This window comes from Sander vitreus, chromosome 1 (assembly GCF_031162955.1).
Source record: "Sander vitreus isolate 19-12246 chromosome 1, sanVit1, whole genome shotgun sequence".
Lineage (NCBI taxonomy): Eukaryota > Metazoa > Chordata > Actinopteri > Perciformes > Percidae > Sander > Sander vitreus.
In genome coordinates, this window is record NC_135855.1 from 26,612,561 (window position 1) to 26,632,608 (window position 20,048).

The 20,048-nt window shown below is 39.4% G+C and overlaps 1 protein-coding gene across 1 annotated transcript in view; it reads right to left on the reverse strand.

Moving 5' to 3' along the window:
• Positions 1–20,048, reverse strand: part of LOC144523220 (CUB and sushi domain-containing protein 1-like) — a 339,360-nt gene that overhangs the window by 38,469 nt on the left and 280,843 nt on the right. The window contains exons 46-55 of the mRNA XM_078258647.1: positions 19,555–19,700; positions 16,043–16,123; positions 12,493–12,606; positions 8,516–8,632; positions 8,058–8,129; positions 6,836–6,982; positions 5,067–5,255; positions 4,781–4,966; positions 4,074–4,271; positions 373–546 (exon numbers count right to left, since the gene is read on the reverse strand). Of these exons, the coding sequence (XP_078114773.1) occupies positions 373–546; positions 4,074–4,271; positions 4,781–4,966; positions 5,067–5,255; positions 6,836–6,982; positions 8,058–8,129; positions 8,516–8,632; positions 12,493–12,606; positions 16,043–16,123; positions 19,555–19,700 (1,424 nt within the window). The remainder of the gene's footprint in view (positions 1–372; positions 547–4,073; positions 4,272–4,780; positions 4,967–5,066; positions 5,256–6,835; positions 6,983–8,057; positions 8,130–8,515; positions 8,633–12,492; positions 12,607–16,042; positions 16,124–19,554; positions 19,701–20,048) is intronic.

Below are 20,048 nucleotides of genomic sequence, written 5' to 3' on the forward strand. Positions count from 1 at the left end.
GCTTAAGGCAAACCTATAGACAGACTCTCATCACATTGTATGCCTTTTTATTTTGTACATATTGGCCTTTAAATTGGTCTTGGGTGCTATATTGTGTAGGATTGAAAATACAGCCAGTCTAACTGTTGATAGCAAGCACTAATCAGATTGGATTTTATATAGAAACTTAAAACACTTACAAAAATGATACAAGAGACCATTAATCAAAGGCTTGTCCTACTGTAAATGTGCCCCCATCTTCTGTTTTTTATTTTATTTTTATGAATCGCACCATTCTGGATTAACTTTAATTATTGATCAGATTGTTAATTTTTATGCACTTGGGACAGACCTCGACACAATGTACATCCTATCACATGTAATGGACCTTACCTAGACACCTGGTCTCTGTACCACTCCACAGCCCGTTAGCACCACACTCTCTGACATGTGACCCCACCAGTGTGTAACCATGGTTACACACAAAGATTGCAGTTGCTCCGAATGTGGTCAACGTCCCCAGTTTGGTCCCAAAGGGTGGAGAAGGAAGCTCACCACAGGAGATGACTAAATAATAAAAACAAATATGATTATTTCATGTTGTTACAGAAAGACACTGAAAATTAGGTATTACATACACATAACATTATGGGGCAACTGGTACGGTTATAGTTTAAGTGGGTGATGTTGCCAAGTCTTCATAATGTAACTGTGTAACTGCAGGTAAGATGACACTATAAGTCATCCTGAATTCAAACACTGTAAATGTAGTTGTCCAATGCAATAACTGGCTAAATAAAATTTGAGATTTTTTTTTTCTTCTTAAGCTCCTTTGACACTGTTTTCAAACCACTGGCCAACTTAAAGAATATACACTTCTGTTACACTGCCAAATCCCTCGAGCTGCTGCAGTTCTAGGTAGGTCAACTCAAATACTGGATCATAAAATAATAAAGAAATAAAATGAAAATGTAGCAAAATAAAGTTTGAAACCACTGTAAGAGAGATTTCATTTTTTTATAATTTCTTAAACTTTTCAAGTGTAACCATTTCACTTGAACGGTTGGTCATATATTGTGCAAGCCTATTGGAAAGTTTTCAAAGTCACAATGCTCTCTTACAACTTCCCTTCATGAAAAAAGCAGCAAAGGCACATTGCATAGTAACACTATTTAAAAATCCAATCTTCCACTATTGCCCGCATATACCCAACATTTAGGAAGCACAGGCTGCATCTGTTTAAAATAGTTATCACAGTCCCAAGACAATGTGCAGTGGTAAAGATACACCTGGTAAGTAATTAAAAAAATAAGTAGTAAGGGAAATGGATAAACATACGGCGTATTAGGGCCATTGTAGGAAAAGAATAATAATTACAGAGCCGGAGGAGGGGGGTAATATTTTGAGATTAGAGTTGTAACTTTACGAGAAAAAAACTTGGATATTCTCTGAGATTAAAGTCATACATTTATGAGAAAAAACTCTGATATTCTCTGAGATTGAAGTGGTAATTTTACAAGAAAAAAACTCATACATTTCAGAATCACCGGCTTACCGTTTATTATGCCTGCAGTTGATGACCTAATCAAATAATATTTTGCAATCGGATTTAGCAATGACGAAATACCGTATTTTCTGGACTATAAGTCACACTTTTTTTCATACTTTGGCTGGTCCTGCGACTTATAGTCAGGTGTGACTTATATATCAAAATATATATAATTTAACATGTTTTTATATGTTATTTCATGCTGAAAACATTACCGTCTACAGCCGCGAGAGGCGCTCTAGGCTTGTAACAACTATATGCTGCTCCTAAAGACAACTGAGAAAGAAAAGAAACTGCAGGCGACTGCAGGTAGGCAGCCGAAAACAGTAATCGAGCAGCAGAACGAAAGTTTGGAGTGAGTGAGAAACTTGTGAGGGACTGGCAAAAGGTTAGTCTTACTGCAATGAAGAAAACAAAGAAAGTTAGTCGCGTGCTGAAATCAAGATGGCCAGAGCTGGAGGAACGAGTCGAACAGATGGGTGCTTGAACGACGTGCTGCTGGGAGAGGCTGTCGTTCAGTGCAGTTACGTTACGTTAACATACCGGACACCTACCGTATTCAGCCCCTTGTTCTGTGTGCTATTGTGTAGTTTAATAACTTGCCTTTCCAGATTAAATGTCTGTTCTTGGTCTTGGATTTTGTGAAATAAATTTCTAAATAAATGCGACTTATAGTCCAGTGCGACTTATATGTTTTTTTCCTCTTCATGACGCATTTTTTGACTGATGCGACTTATACTCCGGAGCGACTTATAGTCCGGAAAATACGGTACTCGTGATTTTAGCCCTGAATCACCATATTATTATAAGGAAAGTTTTTTCTTTTCAACATGTAAATGTCAATATTCGTGTTCTCTGCTGCCATTATTACTGTAAGGCCTTTCCTTTACACTACTGACTGTCTTTCCAGCCATCTGAACATAGCAGGTATCTGTTCCCTCTTCATCTTTAACTGGAGTGATGATGTCACTGTCAAGCCAATTATGCAAGGCAGATCCGCTGGTTAGCCTACTTTTTGTGCAAACAGCATCATCATCTTTTTTTTAAGGCTGGCCTGGAGCTCCATATTTTCATTTTAAAGGTGGTGAAAGTGTTGAACGTGATAAGCCATGATTACCACTGTCTCTAATGCACCCACCTACATGTATAACAATGTCTTCTTTCTGATCCCACCCCGTGCCCAAGTGTGCCACAGGTGCGCCAAGGAAGCCAAGCCACGGAATTTCCAAAAGTGAATATGGCACACTCCCAACACACTTGGCAGGACGCACCTGATTTGGCTGCACCGCTGGTAATAGAGTTACCATACCATAACACCTGAAAGTGGGTGGACAAAAATTCTGGTTGTCCCCCCTATTCCTGAACCAGTGTCCGGAACTACAACTCAATGGACAGATAAGGATATCGCTAGTTCATCTACGGGCAATTAAAATAAAATGTGTGTTACAGCAGGACAGAATAGGACAGATCATCACTGCAGGCATAATAATACACGGGAAACAGCGGCGTCTATGGTGTGATGAGGTTGATCCAAACTTGCAAAGTGAAGCAAAGTGGTTCCTTAACAAAAATACACTATTTCTCAGATTTTTTTTCGGAAATTTGTGACTTTAATCCCAGAGAATTTCTAAGTTTGTTTTGACAAATAAACAACTTTAAAGAATGTTTTTTTTTTCCCCTCGGAATATTACCCCCCTCCCCCGGCGCCGTAATTATCTTTTTCCCCCCACAATGGCCCTAATACTGTTTAGCCGTAAAAAAACACACACTCACACAGAAAGTAACTCCCTCTCAAGCTGTCCCTGTCCTACAATCAAACCTACTTGACATGTGGCTGCAAGAATTATACACTGCGATACTTCCGCTTCACACAGAGAAATAACTTTCTGTGTGCATATGTTCCCTGCCCATGCAGTTGTGTCTATATGTGTGTGTGTTTGTGTGAGTGTATGAGGTTTCTTTTTATCCCTCGGTTGATATGGTTTGTCTTCCCCATCCACGAAAGTTGTTGATTTCAAAACCAACATCACAGAAGAAGTTAATAATGATCTGTGCGGGCGCCCAGATAGCTCAGTTGGTAGAGCAGGCGCCCATATATAGAGGTTTAGTCCTCGACACAACGGGCCCAGGTTCGACTTTGACCTGCGGCCCTTTGCTGCATGTCATTCCCCCTCTCTCTCCCCTTTCATTTCTTCAGCTGTCCTGTCAATAAAGGCCTAAAAATGCCCAAAAAATAATCTTAAAAAAAAAAAATAATAATAATGATCTGTGCAATGTAGAGTACAAAGGACAGTGAAGCATTCCATAATGTGTATCAACCCAGTTTAAAAGGAATGTCTTATAATAAAATCCTAGGTAGACTCATAAATAAAGTTATATGTCATCCAGAGTGCCGAGGGAGGCGAATAAAAACAAAACATAATATCGTAGTAGAGTTTTATTATCTTGTTCATAGGGGAAGAGGTCAGATGATTTGAGAGTAGCAGTTGTGATTTCTTTTTCACAGGATAGTCACGATGGTGTTCATGTTATCATTAATACTTACTTTTGCATGTAGCTAGGTCATCCGACCCCTCCCAGGTTCCGTTGGCAAGGCAGTGAAGAGTCCGATGCCCCACGCCTAAATAGTACCCTGTTGAGCATTCCAGCATCACCATAGAACCAAACTCTCCCAACCTACCAGAAAGCAGGCGGGAGGTCATGTGATCTGACAAGGTGCCCTCAATGCTGGGGCAGTGGATGGCTGGAAAATAAAATGTAATCAAATTACAATTAAATGAAACATTCAATTAAGGTTTTCAAGCTTCTTTTGGGTCCTTAACCATAAGCTGTTTACTGCCATATGTTTTTAGTTTACATACATGCCAACACTAAATAGCACCTGAACCTCTATAATCTATACATCATACATAATAAATGATACAAATCTATAATCTTATACTGTATATATGTGATGCCACCAGAATTTATGTATACATTTTCAGAATGAAAACTGAATTTTTACTCTTGACCTTGGGAACAGTAGTTTGATAAAAGAAAATAGTTACTCAAGATCCACTTCCTAGCTTTTTCCAGAGCTTTCAACTGCCTGTCATGGTCTTCCTTAGTTGTCATGTCATGAAAACAGCATGGCAACCATGAAAACTGAGCAAACTCCACTCCGTCCACTGAGAAAGAGTGCGCAATGTGGTGAAAAGCTCAGGATATAGCTAGTAAGTGGACCTTAATTGTTTAAGATTTTAGTCAACTTACGTAGGCATCTGGGGGCTGAGGCAGCGTTACTCCAGCTGCCATCCTCCAAACACACGGCTGTCATTTGAGCACCAGGATCAAGGTGGAAACCATAGTTACAGTGGTAGGTGACATGGCTACCAACAGTGTACTGGTTAGAATGGAAGCTGCCATTGCCCGGCGACTGAGGGATTCCACATGAGACAGCTGCCACATCACAAAGAGAAAGTGTCCAAGGGGAATCCTTCTCAAACTGCACCGTTTTCATGCTTTTCAACTTTTTTAAAGAATGTGTTTAAAATGTTACCTTGACAAAAAGGTGGTGGTGTATCCCACTGGAAAAGCCCATTGGGGTGGAGCCTGCAAGTGGCATTGCTTGAGCCTATCATACGGTAACCACGGTTACAATAGAACTGAAGTCTGCTACCCGGACGGAGTTTGGTTCGGTTGACCACGCCACCATTCACTGGAGGATCATTAATGCTGCAGTAGGCAGCTTGAGAAATATAGATACAAAGAAAGACAGAGGAGGAACAATTTAATAAAAGGTATTTCTCTGTGTTCTCACTTCACAGAAAACTCTACCAATTACCAGTCTAATTGAGGGGTTAGCTCCATGGGTTGTCTGGAAACAATATGGCACTAATTCGTCCAATACCAGGCATTTTCGATAAAAGACATACGCAATATCATCTATGTCCCTTCTGGCAATACAGCTAACAACAATTTTAGTGATTAAAAATCAAACTGAACAAGTTACTAATACAAACAGAATACTCGAAAACTGGTAGCAAATAAAGTAATTATTCCAAAACCTTTCTGAATAATGCAATGTTTGTGTCTTCCTGGAACTGAGTGTAAAAGCATAACTGCTAGAGCATGGAGAACAATCTAAACATTCAACAGAACACCCCACAATGAGCCACCTGGCTCTCCCTTTCTGTCCGATGTGATCATTTCTCCACCTGCTCCTTTTGGCTTCACATAGGTGGAATGACTTTGCCACTCCAGTCAGGACAATAGAATCACTGTAATTTTCCTTTTCATCCATAAACTTTCATTCCAAGAAGTATCTTATGTTTCCCTCTCCACGATGAGTCATATGACATCTCTTTTGCTCACTCTATCGGCTCTAAAAATCTAAAATCTGTTCTATCTGCACCACTAATTTTATATTTTATCATTCCATTTTTCTCTAACATGATCATTCTGTGGTCGCAGGAATATTCAGTCAGGGGATGAAGGTGCAGTCCTTCCGTTCCTTACTACTGAATGTTGATAATTCTAATAAAGGGACATGAACTGGCTTGTTGAGGCAGTTTCATCTGAATGCCATGTAAGTCTCAACTATAAATTGCTCTTCTCTGTATAGCTGCCGTTGTCAGGGCAATACAACACCATGGGGAAAAGACAACACTATTACGTCAGGCCATTGTGCTGATAAAACCCAAAGACTAAAATATATCACATATTTCTTTCAGTATTATAGAGAGCCAGGAGACCGACTCACTCCTCTCAAGTCCAAACAGGATCAGTGTCACTGTAAATTGTATTTTCTATGACTGAAATTGGTGCTCATCTTTAACAAACTCTCCACAAGTTAAAAACCATGGTGAAAGGGACAGCTGAAAAACCTCTCAACCAGAATCAAACAAAGCAAATGATCAGAACACCACAGTGTTGGCAAGAACCTGCAGACTCAATCTGAAACAAATTGTCAAATTAACAAAGTGGACTCTTAATTAGCCTGATGCATTAATAGGAATGCTTCCAGCAGAGATAAAGCAGAGGAGACAACTTTTTTGACATGGTATGACACTCATTTTCTTAAAAGAAAAATCTGTAGCTTTCCTCCCTGACATTCAAGTAATGCACATAATTGCACATAAGTTAAACTGAAAAAAATATGTTGATAGATACAGAGTGACAAGTAAACAGACATCTTGAAGCTTTTAAATTGATAGAGAGATAACTTGTGTTTGATTTTGCTGATATTACTCTATTGATAACATAACCAGCTGATTATAAACAGAGTGACTAACAAAATGATTCATACAAAATGAAAGATATATCTACCCGAGTATCGTATCTTGAATCCTCTCTTGTTGGTTGCATGGTCAGTGGACCATCGTAGGTAGAGCTGGTTTGTTTTCGATGTGAAGTTTAGCTGAGATGAGTGGTTACCACTGAGAGCAACAAGCAAAGGGCTCTGCCCTGAGGATCCTAGAGAAACAAATGAATGACATTTCAGAACTGTTGTGTGTACAGTATACGGTATATTTGTATGTTCTTATGTATATGCATCCATGTACAATATGTCATTTTGTTTAGTGGTCTGTGTGTGTGTTGGGGGAAATTACCTTTTCATGTCTCTATCAGTAAATTTACAAATTCCAATAATCTTACAATCTCCCAGATGAATATTAACCTAAGATGGAGATGAACAATATGCTGCAGTCAGACAGCGTTTTATTGTTGCTGAGACATGCAACACATGAAGGTGACAGCATCATTACGTTGCTAAATACCTCCAAATTACTTGTGGTACATGATTCTGATTGAAGCATATTGTTTAGCTCCATTTCACGTTTATAGACCACAACTCTCCACCTGTGCTAATGTCTGTTTGAACTAGGCAGTGGATGGAGCCCGAAGTAAGTTCAGAAACAACTCTAGTCACTCTACGCCACAATGATGCCATTGATGTCTGCAACATATAACGCAGCTACAGTCTGTTTAGCACCAGACAAGATGAATACAAATAGACAGAGCTAAGCAGGATACACATGTTAGTAGTATATATGCTCATCCCTGCTTGTGGATTGCAATACAAATCACATATTTCAAAAGCTAGTGAGATATTATTTAAGTTTTGATGGCTTGTTATGATGTTTGCTGTTTTACAAACTAAGATGTGGGTACTAGCAAATATCCAAACAAAACACTGTTAGTTGTCACTGGTTTTATAAAGTTAAATAACGTTCTTAATAAGTAATTTCAATAACATTAATAAATAAAAAAGAAGAATGTTACATTCCACACACACACACACACACACACACACACACACACACACACACACACACACACGCACGATCTGATCTGAACACTTTCAAATTTACTGTTACACAACCTAGTTGGGACTCCTGCGGGGGAAATTCCAACACCACAAATGAGAATTAATTGTTGTGCATTTTGTTAAACTACTTTTCACAAACAAACATAAATTTAATCTGCATGTGAGTATGTGTGTGTGTGTCTAGGTGTAGGAAAAATAGAGAGGAAAAGCTTTGTATACCATCAAAAATCTCCAGTTCATCAAACTGTTTTTCGCTGTGGAACATCTCTACATAAATATTGATGGTGTAACCTGGGAAACAAGACAAAATTATTTACAAAGGCATCCAAAAAGCTGCAATATGTAATATAAAGCGTACCACACACACAATTGCAACTTTATACATATTTAAGCTTGAAGCAGATGCATATATGCGCACACAGCCTTGCAAGCATGACACATTCTGTATTTTACAGTACCAGCACTTTCATACATTGTACATACGGTCTATGTTACATACAGACAGTCTCTCACACTGCACAACATGCACACACACACACACACACACACACACACACACACGCAAATAAAAAAGTACACACGCATGAATGTTTCACTCTCTCACACATAACCCTTACCCTACACATACAAACAGCAGTCTAGCCACATACTGGTTGCATCCCCCCGACACACTGTACCTGGAACCATATGAAGCAGCCAGGAGCATGTCTGGCTGTTTGGGTAGTTGCTAGGAAACCCAGGGCTTAGAATCACTCCTGATGACGAAGACCGCTCTTCATTGGCTGGGCACTGGGCTGGAGGGGTAATAGACAAAAGCCAGTCAGAATGTTCAAAACAGTGACAACTTTTCAGAGTTTTCTTTTGTACATGTCTAGCTTCTAGCAACTCTCTTTTCCAATTTGATCCATTGCTCCATTCTTGTAACGACTTCCATAATCTGTATCCTTTCTCCGATACATGTGCCAAAAGAGCCAACCTTTGGAAATGTGCATTTTATACAACTTGCTTTCATGCGTAGGGGTCGTGTTGGGTCTAAGACTGAATGTGTGGAATCTGAAGGCCACATGCCACTTGCCCAATGAATGAGCCTATTCATTAGCCTTGAGCAAAAAGCCTCTCCCAATCTTTCTGTGTGATGATAACTCTGTTTACAGAGTTAAAAAAAAGGAGCTGAACTCTGACTCTTGTGTGAGGGAGCACTTGCACTCCTCGTATAAGATTGCTGGCTTCTTTTGCTCCTGCTCTATAATGGAAAGGACACTCTGTTCATAGCGAAGGTTGAGCATCTCTTCAATACAAAAATGCATTAAAAAGAACAATATTTCTTATAGAAATACCAGGAATACCAGGCGCTGCTAATTGAAACTGTGCTTCTTTCCTGAGGTCTCTTTAGTCCTACAAACAAAAGTCACGTGCATGCCTCAATTAACTGCTGTACTACTGAATAAACATAACAACTTTTGAATTATGTAATTTGAATTACATAGTGGAATAGATGTGTCAGTGCAAATGGGGTGAAATTGTCCTGAATTTGGATTGCTAATAAAGATTGATTTTGTTAAATAATATTGTTTTAACCATTTAACTGATAGTATTAATCGGTCAACATTTGATTTGTCGGTTAACAGTTGATCATTAAGATCCCTATTCTGAATGCATTTATGCTTTTTTTAATAAAACAAGCATCTTTGAGGTGTTTGATTCACCTTGGCACAACATTTTATAGTTTTAAAGTTTGAATGTTTTTTGGTGTATCGACTTTCCTCACGGGGCCCGGCAAGGCACAGCCCAAAGAAGCTACGTGGCACCCCCCTCTCCATCCTATGGGCCCACCACCTGTGGGAGGAACCACTCGGGTTGAGTGCCTCCCTGATCTGAACCTGTTAGACTTCTGTGCTAGTCACGGATTGTCTATAACAATAACCAGCTCGGGGTGTGGAGGGGCTGTGTTAGATGACACGCCTCTTCAACATTGCGTGGAAGTTTGGGACAGTGCCTAAGGACTGGCAGGCCGGGGTGGTGGTTCCCCTGTTCAAAAAGGCGAAACAGAGCGTGTGCCAATTACAGGGGTATCACACACTTCTCAGCCTCCCTGGTAAAGTCTACTCCAGCGTGATGGAAAGGAGGGTTTGGCCGATAGTTGAACCTCAGATTGAAGCGGAACAATGCGGATTCCGTCCTGGTCGTGGACAGTGTTGGGGAGTAACGGAATACATGTACCGGCGTTACATATTCAGAATAGAGTAACTGTATTCCGTTACAGTTACAATTTAAATAGTTGGTATTTAGAATACAGTTACATTGTTGAAATCAATGGATTACATGGCGATACTTCTCTGTTTCACAAGTTGATTCACTCTCTAAATAAATTAAGGCACGCATTTCCCAGAAGCCCCAATATGAAAACGAAAAAATTAGCTATTTGCGTGATCAGTCACAATGGAGTCGGAAGAGGAGCAGCAGGAGCTAGAGGTAAAGATGGAGCTGTATCCTTCCCAACACTGGTTGTGGAACAACAGACCAGCTCTTCACTCTTGCAAGGATCCTGGAAGGGGCCTGGGAGTAAGCCCATCCGGTCTACATGTGTTTTGTGGATCTGGAGAAGGCGTATGATCGGGTCCCCTTGGAGATACTGTGGGAGGTGCTGTGGGAGTATAGGGTGAGGGGGTCCCTTTTCAGGGCTATCCAATCCCTCATATGTCCAAAGCGAGAGCTGTGTCTGGGTTCTCTGGAGTAAGTCAGACTCTTTTCAGGTGAGGGTTGGCCTCCGCCAGGGCTGCGCTTTGTCATCAATCCTGTTTGTGATATTCATGGACAGGATATTGAGGCGTAGTCATGGTGGGGATGTGTTGGGCTGGGGATCTCATCGCTGCTTTTTGCAGATAATGTGGTCCTGATGGCATCATCAGTCCATGACCTTCAGCACTCACTGGATCGGTTCACAGCCGAGTGTGAAACGGCTAGGATAAGGACCAGCACTTCTTAATCTGAGGCCATGCTTCTCAGCAGGAAACCGATGGAGTGCCTACTCCGGGTATGGAATGAGTCCTCACCCCAAGTGAAGGAGCTCAAGTACCTTGGGGTCTTGTTCGCGAGTGAGCGGAAAATGGAGTGGGAGATTGGCTGGAAAATCGGCGCAGCTGGGGCAGTATTACATTACCTTTACCGCACCGCTGTGACAAAAAGAGAGCTGAGCCAGAAGGCAAAGCTCTCGATCTACTGTTCAATTTTTCTGGTTTTATGGTCTGGTTTTATGGTCATGAAGGCTGGGTCATGACCAAAAGAAGGAGATCCCTGGTACAAGCGGCCAAAATGGGTTTCCTCAGGAGGGTGGGTGGCGTCTCCCTGGACTAGGTGGAGAGATTATATCTCTACCCTGGCCTGGGAACGCCTTGTGATCTCCTAGTCAGAGCTGGCTAATGTGGCTCAGGAAAGGGAAGTTTGGGGTCCCCTGCTGAAGCTGCTTATACCCCGGATAAGCGGATGACGATGGATGGATGGACTTTCCTCACCTTGCCTAATTGACCTTTCTCACAGCAGACATTTTGGCTTGTCATAGCAGCAGCAGTAGTAGGATTAATATTAGTATTATCAGATAAAGCATCTTTGGTATTATCATTAAACACAAGAACCTTACTGGCCAATGTATGTAAACATTAGCATGAATGGTGTTCAAAGTTCTTCAATGCAGGTTGAGCCGACATTTGGAGAGTAGTCCAGGTAAGACGATGTGGGTTTTAAGGTGATGTTTTCAATTAATAGACCACATTGGAACCATTACGGTAAATATTTACCACCATTTTGCAAAAATGTACTCCAGACCCTGATGAGATAAAATTACCTTCATCTATTAGGATCTGAAATTCTGTATAATGTTTATATGATTTACTGATTATGAGCGCTATGGAACAATGGGTGGAGAAGTGATCTGTTTTTTTTTTTAAACTGTAAGATATTTTCAAGACTATGGATTAAATCAGCTGACTATTCATGTGGAGTATCATTTAGAGGGCTAATGAAGTGTAAACAGCTGTGTGATATATCTCCTGTGGCTTTGGAGAAAACTTTGTCAACAAAATTGGGGGCATGGAAAGATGTGGGTCTTTACCAGGAAGGCAGGATCTAACAAAAAGACGCCTTAAGTTATATTATTATTATTATTATTATTATGGAAAGTGGAGGATTGTGAGGTTTTGGCGTTTGAGTTTTATTAAATGTCAGAATATCTCATCATGTATTGATTTTGAAGTGCAATTGTTAATCGCTGGGGTACTATTTTAATGAAAAGGTGTTTTTAACGTGATTATACTATAGCATTCTCAAGTTATTATTTTATGTGCAATGTTAGCATACATACATTTCTGTTCAACAGACAAAAAACAAGAGTACACATACAGTACATTCAGTTTAACAGAACACAAGCTATGCTCTTAAAGCTTACATCAGAGAAATGCTCCAACATGTAATATAGATCAAGGATTGGTAAAGTATAATTTTGATAAACTTAGTTGTGAGGATAAATGTATTCACATTTATTTGAGGAAAATATTTAAACAATGCAACTGAAGTTAACTATAGATTCCCCATATGCTTATCAAATAGACATACACATACAGTATATTGTGTATATGGTTCCGGAGTTGGACTGCATTACCTTGACATGTTGGGGCCGGGGCTTCAAAAAGCAAATGGGAATTGAGTTTACACATCAGCTCTGCCTTTCCGACCAGTGTGTATCCAGGTAAACAGCGGTACTTCACAATATCACCTAATGCGGGAAAACAAAAAACAAAATTCAGTGTCTTTCTGCAGAGGTGAGTCTTGATGACTGTATAGGTAAAAATCCCTGGGCAAATCATATTGACACCAAAATGTAGATTCAGATTTTTACATGCAAGTCACATATCCAGGATATTTTGAACTAAAAAGACTGATTATGGAGAACAGAGTCAAATTTCCGTTGCCTGAGTACATTGTCGCATGGAAAGACTTTGTCCTCATCTATTACATCTGATTTGTGCAAGTAGTGAATATCTTTACAGCTAGTACAGACAAGAAGAACATTTACAGCAACCAATAATTCTCTCCAGTGTTGGGGAGTAACGGAATACATGTACCGGCGTTACGTATTCAGAATACAAATTATGAGTAACTGTATTACGCTACAGTTACAATTTAAATAGTTGGTATTTAGAATACAGACAGTTACATTGTTGAAATCAATGGATTACATGACGATACTTCTCTGTTTCAGGAGTTTATTCACTCTCTAAATAAATTAAGGCAACTCCATGCGTTTCCCAGAAGCCCCAATATGAAATGAAAAAATTTGCCATTTGCGTGATCAGTCACAATGGAGTCGGAACCGGCACAACAGAGCCAGGGCAGGAATGCGTTTCTATCTTGGAAATTCAAACAGCATTTCACATTAAAGAAAGAGACGGGAGAACGAAATATAACTGTGCAGTGCAACCTCTGCTTGCCAGCAACCGACCTCCTTTCAGCGTCCAAATTACGCCACCTCCAACCTGAAGAAGCATCTTAAAGTAAGTTTTTTTTTTAATTAGCCAGGGGTAGTCGTCTGCTGTAGTTTTACTGGTCACCTTGCTATTTTATAGTTGTATCAGGTAGCTACCTGCTTAGTTGACGTAACTTTACATTCTCCTATGTGCTGATTTACTAGCCCCAGAGCCGTTGAAAGACTGACTAGCCCCGTTTGACATGATAGCTAACGTTAGCTAAAATTAGCTTGTGGTAGCTTAGACTGCGGTTAGATTTTTGTAGTATGCAGCTCGGGACTACAAATACAACAATCTATCTGCTTGTTTAGGTACACATTCAGCCAGTTGGAACAGAAGAACACAACAGAATAGGCCTGTTTAGTAAGCAGGATTTGATGGCTGCATTCCTACACTTATAAAATGCAATTCAATGTGGAAGTAATCCAAGTATTCAGAATATGTTACTCAGATTGAGTAATGTAATTGAATACGTTACAAATTACATTTTTGGCCATGTATTCTGTATTCTGTAACGGAATACGTTTTGAAAGTATCCTTCCCAACACTGACTCTCTTAATGTAATATTCTCAATTGAGAATTGTATAAATACCTTTAAGGTATTTATTTAGTAGAGCTCCAAAATAGTTAATACCTATGTTGTTGCTCCATTTTGACAGGCTTAACATTTTATTTTTGTTTTTGACCGTTTAAAGAAACATTTATAGTGGTTAAATTCCAGGGTCATGAAATACTTTATTAGCCCTGATATTGATGTATAAACATTTTTTAATTAGATATTTTTCTTAACAGGACATAGACAAATACAACAGCGAGTGTTGATTCATAAAGATGACGTCAAATAATTGCAATTTGCACTACATCACAGCTGCACCAGGCCTGAACCTGTTCACAGCTAGAGTGAAGCCATTCTCTGTGACAGAGTAAAGACCAAAGGGAGCTAGTTTGGGATAATCATACAAAGAAACCTCACAAGCCGTCAGAACATTTGAGTGGATGTACTGTGAACTTTACATTCCCAAAACCTGGCATCTTAAAAAGCGTCAGGGAGATGTAATGCTTGCTTCAAACTTTGCCCAGGAGGCAGAGTGTGCGCAAGCTCACAGCATGGGGCATGGACTTTTAAATAGTTGAAAAGAACAAACAATAACATTCAGTGTTTCTTTGAGCGTGTTCTCAGATTGTATAATTGGCTATTAGATTGACCGACAACAAAGCTAGGGATGTCTCTGAGGTACTCCACTCCGCCAGGTTCACAGTACATTTTCTGACGGCTTGTGAAATTTCTATGTATGATTATCAAAAGCTCCCTTTGGTCTTTGCTCCGTCACAGAACATGACTTCACTCTAGCTGTGAACAGGTGCAGGCCTGGTGCTGCTGTGGTGTAGTGCAGCAAGTGGCAATTATTTGACGTCATCTTTATAAATCAAGACTGTCAACACTATATCTAATGACGATTTCTTTATATCAATATGAGGGCTAATTAAATCTTTCATGATCCTGGCATGTAACCACTGTAAATATGTCTTTAAAAGACACAAGAAATCCCCAAATTCAACCAATCATTCAAAAATCCACTAACTTTTCTGAATTCATAAAAAGCTGACATTTCAAAATGCAGAGAAATGATTGTAGACTTTGCCAGCAGCGACTAGCTCTGCATACCACTGGCAGGGTAAATTGATCTTGCTGTGGTTGTATGAAATGTATGCTTTTTTCAAAATTACAGCTCCTGTTGATCTAAAAGGTCATCAAACCTCAGAGTAAGATGTTTTGAGCAAATCACATAACACAGAGCTGAGGGAAAATGGAAACCTTGACAAGCGATTAGTTCTCCCAAAAGTTATGTTTTTCAAACTCTTGGGAGACATACAGTATTTGGTGTTTCATTTCTCTACAGTACATTAAGTAGAGAGAGGCTGGTCCACGATGTGTTTAGCCAAGCTTAACACAATTCACACAATGCAAATAGAAAACAAAACTTTGTGGATAAATAAGCAGTTAGTTCAAGCAATAGTTATATGTAATGACCACAAATAGGCAGTACTCATAATAAAGTTGCTTTGCACACTTGTGGATAAAATCAAGGTATTCAAATGAATTGGAGACTAGCTAACAAGGTACAAAATGTACTAAAAATACCATTAAGACCATTTTAAAGATTTCAGAAGGCTTATATTTTCTTTGATGAAGCCAGCTATTTGCCCGTTTATGCTAAGCGTCTCCAAACACCTCAAATGAGAGATGCAACTGACATAGATCTTAAATGAAGAACTTGTTTTGCATAACATAATTGTCTTTTGTGAAATCTATCGCTACTCTGTTTTTGTCTGTGTTACAGACACTGATACACATGCACACACAGTGGTACACTAAATGGATTTTACTTACTTTAAAATATAATTAACAGTGACAGACTAACGTTAGCCTGCTATATTTAGATTATGCATGTACAAAGTAATGTGGCCCATTAGTGGAGTAATTTACAATCAGCAGCATAATGACCTCCTAAAAGCATGATCAGGTAGTTTGTCAATCCTGTCAGGTACAAGTCATTTTGATCGTAAGATGTACCAAAATAGAGGTTGAAAATACGTTTTAATTTTAAAGAATGTACAAAACACTTGTCAACCAATGTGTTACTGTATCAAAGGGTCATATTATTATTAATAAGGATTATTACCTATCTGGAAGTCTTCGTCTTCAAAGATCACCGCTGCATTCTCCACAACAGGGGGAGCAGGGCATTTCTTCAGACGGTAGGCTGGAGAAAGGTATAAACATTTGTAAAAAGGTACCTTCGATTTCAATTGAAAAAAAAAACGCAATTAAGTTTTAAAGCATTGACATATTTTGGGGGGATCTGTAAGAGTTTGATTGTTATAACAAAAAATCATGTGTCTTTTATATTTTTTTAAAATCAATGTGCATGAACCAAATAAATAAGAAACAGAAAACAAAGATGTTGCTTCATTGTTCTTCATTCTGTCGCTGCAAAGGAGCTTATTTACATCATTAAAAACAAGCAGTGCAGTTGCCTTCTTGGAGAGAGCATCCATGTGGAGAATGGGACAGTGGATATGATTAATGATCTTTATTATTTAAAATATCCAGGCAGTTCTTTAGAGGCTGCTACGCTTGTCAGTCCCTCCAGGATTTTGCGATGTCGCGATCGCGCCAATTCAACCAATCACCGCGAATTTGGTGCGACTTGCAATTTTGACCAATCACTGCAACTTTTCCGCACATTTGACCAATAACCTGAAGTTTCCCGAAACTTCAACCAATCACAGCAGTCCCACGTGCACTCTGAGAGCCAATGACCAATCGGGAGTGAGAATGGGTTGATCATTTCCTTGTTTTTGATATGAAGACGAGACGTGTGTGTTTACCAACAAAACGTACAGCGAAAGACATCGCACATTTTAACATCAATGTAGACTTTAACGATTTAAAAGTCGCTGAAGTTGCTGCCGTTTCCATCCTGGCTGTCGGCTCTCTGCAGCGGGTGGGGTTACTGCTCCATACCCCCCGCAACTGACGCTTGCACACACACAAACACACACACACAAACAACACAAACACGGTGGATGCAGGAGAAAAAGGAGATGAGATGACACAATGACATAAATTGAGGACAGCTAAACTCGTTATTGTAAGTGCAATGATAAGTTAAAGTCAGCATTATCAAACCGTATGAATGTGTGTCCCAGGCCAGGCCAGGACAGGAAATTAACTAACAATGTAAAGATCAACAAGCCACTGACAGATATGTTCAAATTTGATTCATTCAATAAATTATTATTTATTTGTCTTAAATCCACCAGCCATTTTCATATTATACCAACATTTACAGCATCCTGAGCCTTTTTGGTAAGGTTACTAGGAAATCTCAGCCCAGAGTAATTTTATTCCCCCCAAAACATGTTTCCTTTTTATTGTGAAAGAACTATACAATCACAACTTTTATCGCAATTTCTTTACAAAAGCTCCCACGAAATCAGGCATTTTGGGCCGCAACAATCTCCAAAAAAGGCCGCAAAATCCTGGAGGGACTGGCTTGTAGCATAGCGTTATAGGGGATATGACTTTGACATGAGGTTACTTTTTACCTCAGAATGTCCCAGCTGCAGGGGTACCGTAATGGGTGGCCGAGCTTTGCATATAGTGTAGTGTGCATTTTCATGTCCTAAACATGCTAAATCTAGAGGGTGACCTCGTGTTAACTGTAAATTGACACGCTATTATTATCTAGAATGAATATTACATTATAAATCTAGTATGTGTCCCTTGGCAGCATGATTCACTTGCACTCATGCGAGTCTGGAAATGTAGAAGAAAGGACAGTATGTATTTCACTGGAATTAAAAATAATTAAGAATACAATAATACTTGAAGGGCACTTGGAGAGCGCAGACCTCCACCAAAGCATGCCCTCTCTCGCAATTTTAATGTTCAGACTGGAGAGGGCACCCACGACAATTTCTTACTCTGTAACTCATTTTTGCGATTATTCCGACACCACATGAATGCAGCACAAATGCCCTATCTCGCAATGTTAACGAAAGTTAAAAATTATTTGTGTATCCGCCTCGTGATTCTTATCCGCTCCGAAATGCAATGGTTCTTTCTTGGGCTGTGCTACACCCTTCCACAAAGTTTCATGAAAATCGGGCCAGTAGTTTTTCCGTAATCCTGCTGACAGACAGACAGACAGACAGACAGACAGACAGACAGACAGACAAACTGAACGGAAAACATAGCCTCATTGGAAGAGGTAATAATTTCAGTATAAACTGAACGTCTCACAAATGGTGCTGAGTCCGTCAGGGTGGCCTTGTGGGTTAAAAAAAAAACTACATGATTTAATTCAGTGAACTTCGTAAGGACTTTACGGTTAATTAATTCGCCAATAAATGGTTGGTCACTTGAATTACAAACTTAGTCAAACAATGACAAAACATCATTATTATTTAACTTGAAACCGCATTTTTTCTATTTAATATTGAGCGAAAAATCTGGTTCCCTACAAGCTAAGTGAAAAACTTAGATGGTGGATGATATTTCTAAATAATGATTCACTGGTTCCATAAACAAAAACATATTTTGAGTTTAAGAAACGGATAGACAGGTAGTATTTAAAGTAAATCATATTTTAAACTTTTGATCAAAGACAGAGCTGCAGATATTTTGTACGTTTCCCTCAAAAACAGTTGTTTGAGATTAGAGAAAATAATGCACAGCCTGAGCAACAAGCTGTAGAGTTGCACCCTTTGTCACAAGGGCTGTATTATTGCACCAAAAGATACACACTACCATAGAAAATGTTTCCTGTTGAGGTAAAAAAAACAAATCACTGAAAAACCGTAAGATGGACCTTTTCAGAGATCTGAAGTTGTTTATTCTTACAAATAGTACCAGAGTAATGGAGACAGTAATGGAAAAGAATGCTAGAAGAAAGGTAGCCATGCTCTAGAATTTCTCTCAGACCCTTTTCTTTTTTTACTGTAGAATGGCCTCTAACCTAATTTCTCTTTGCTATTCACTGGTTATGGAAGTGGCACTAGAAATGGGTCCTGCAAAGCATTACCCACACTCATACTAAGACTATATCCATATGTAATTTTTTGAGGAAATTAGTTTGGTATTTGCAAACGTAGATGGCATGTGGAAATATTTAAACAAAAAACACCTTTGTGCATTATAATATAATAATATATAGCAATATTTCCTTTATTTGCAAAGTACATACATACATCCTCTGCATTTAGTAGTCCATACTCCAGTGCCCAGGGACCAACTCCAGGTGTAATGCTAGTGCCTATAAGGGCAATGGCAGGAGTTACATAGCATGCATGTCTTTATGGTGGGAGGAAACCAGAGCACCTGAAGGAAACCCACATCAACCCGGGGAGAACATGCAAAGTCCACACAGAAAGGATTGGACTGGGGATCAAACCCAGTACTCAGCAGTGCCTACTTGCTGTGTGGCAGCAGTGCTAAACACTGAGCCACCGTGCCGCATTAAGTTGTAGTGCAAGTTTTGTCAGTGTAAAAACTTGGTTCTTCGTATATATGTGGCTATACCTTTGTGTTCATATGTGTCTAATTGAAATTAACAGTATATGGGTGTACTTATACTACAGGTAAATGTATATGATGTATGTAAATGTGTGTGAGAGTGTGTATCTGTACCATGGAAGTTGAGAATGAAGAACCCTCCAGTTGAAAAGTCAGAGTGAAAACGGATCAGGACCTTTGGGCTGGTACTGTAGGCTGACTCTAATGCCGTGTTGCCACTGAAGACTCCCAGCTGAGGACTAGACGTATCTGGGCCGTCCCTAAATGCAGAGAGAGAGAACAAAGGCAACTGGCAATGACTAGAAGCAGGATACATTTTACACTATTGCAGCAGAGAGATGGAGTGAGAGAAACCAAGATTCACATAATAGTTGGAAGAAATATAACTATGGGGATTAGGGGTGGGGGAAAAAATCGATTCATGTATGTATCGTGATTTTTTTAGTGACGATTTTTAAAATGGATTCTTTTTCCCAGAATCAATATTTTTTATTTAAATTTTTTTTACCAATGATTCACCTAAATATTTTCTGTTTATACAGTACCGCCAACACTACATCAAATCCGTTTCCAGCAAAACAGACCGAAAGCAAAAAAAATGCAGAAAA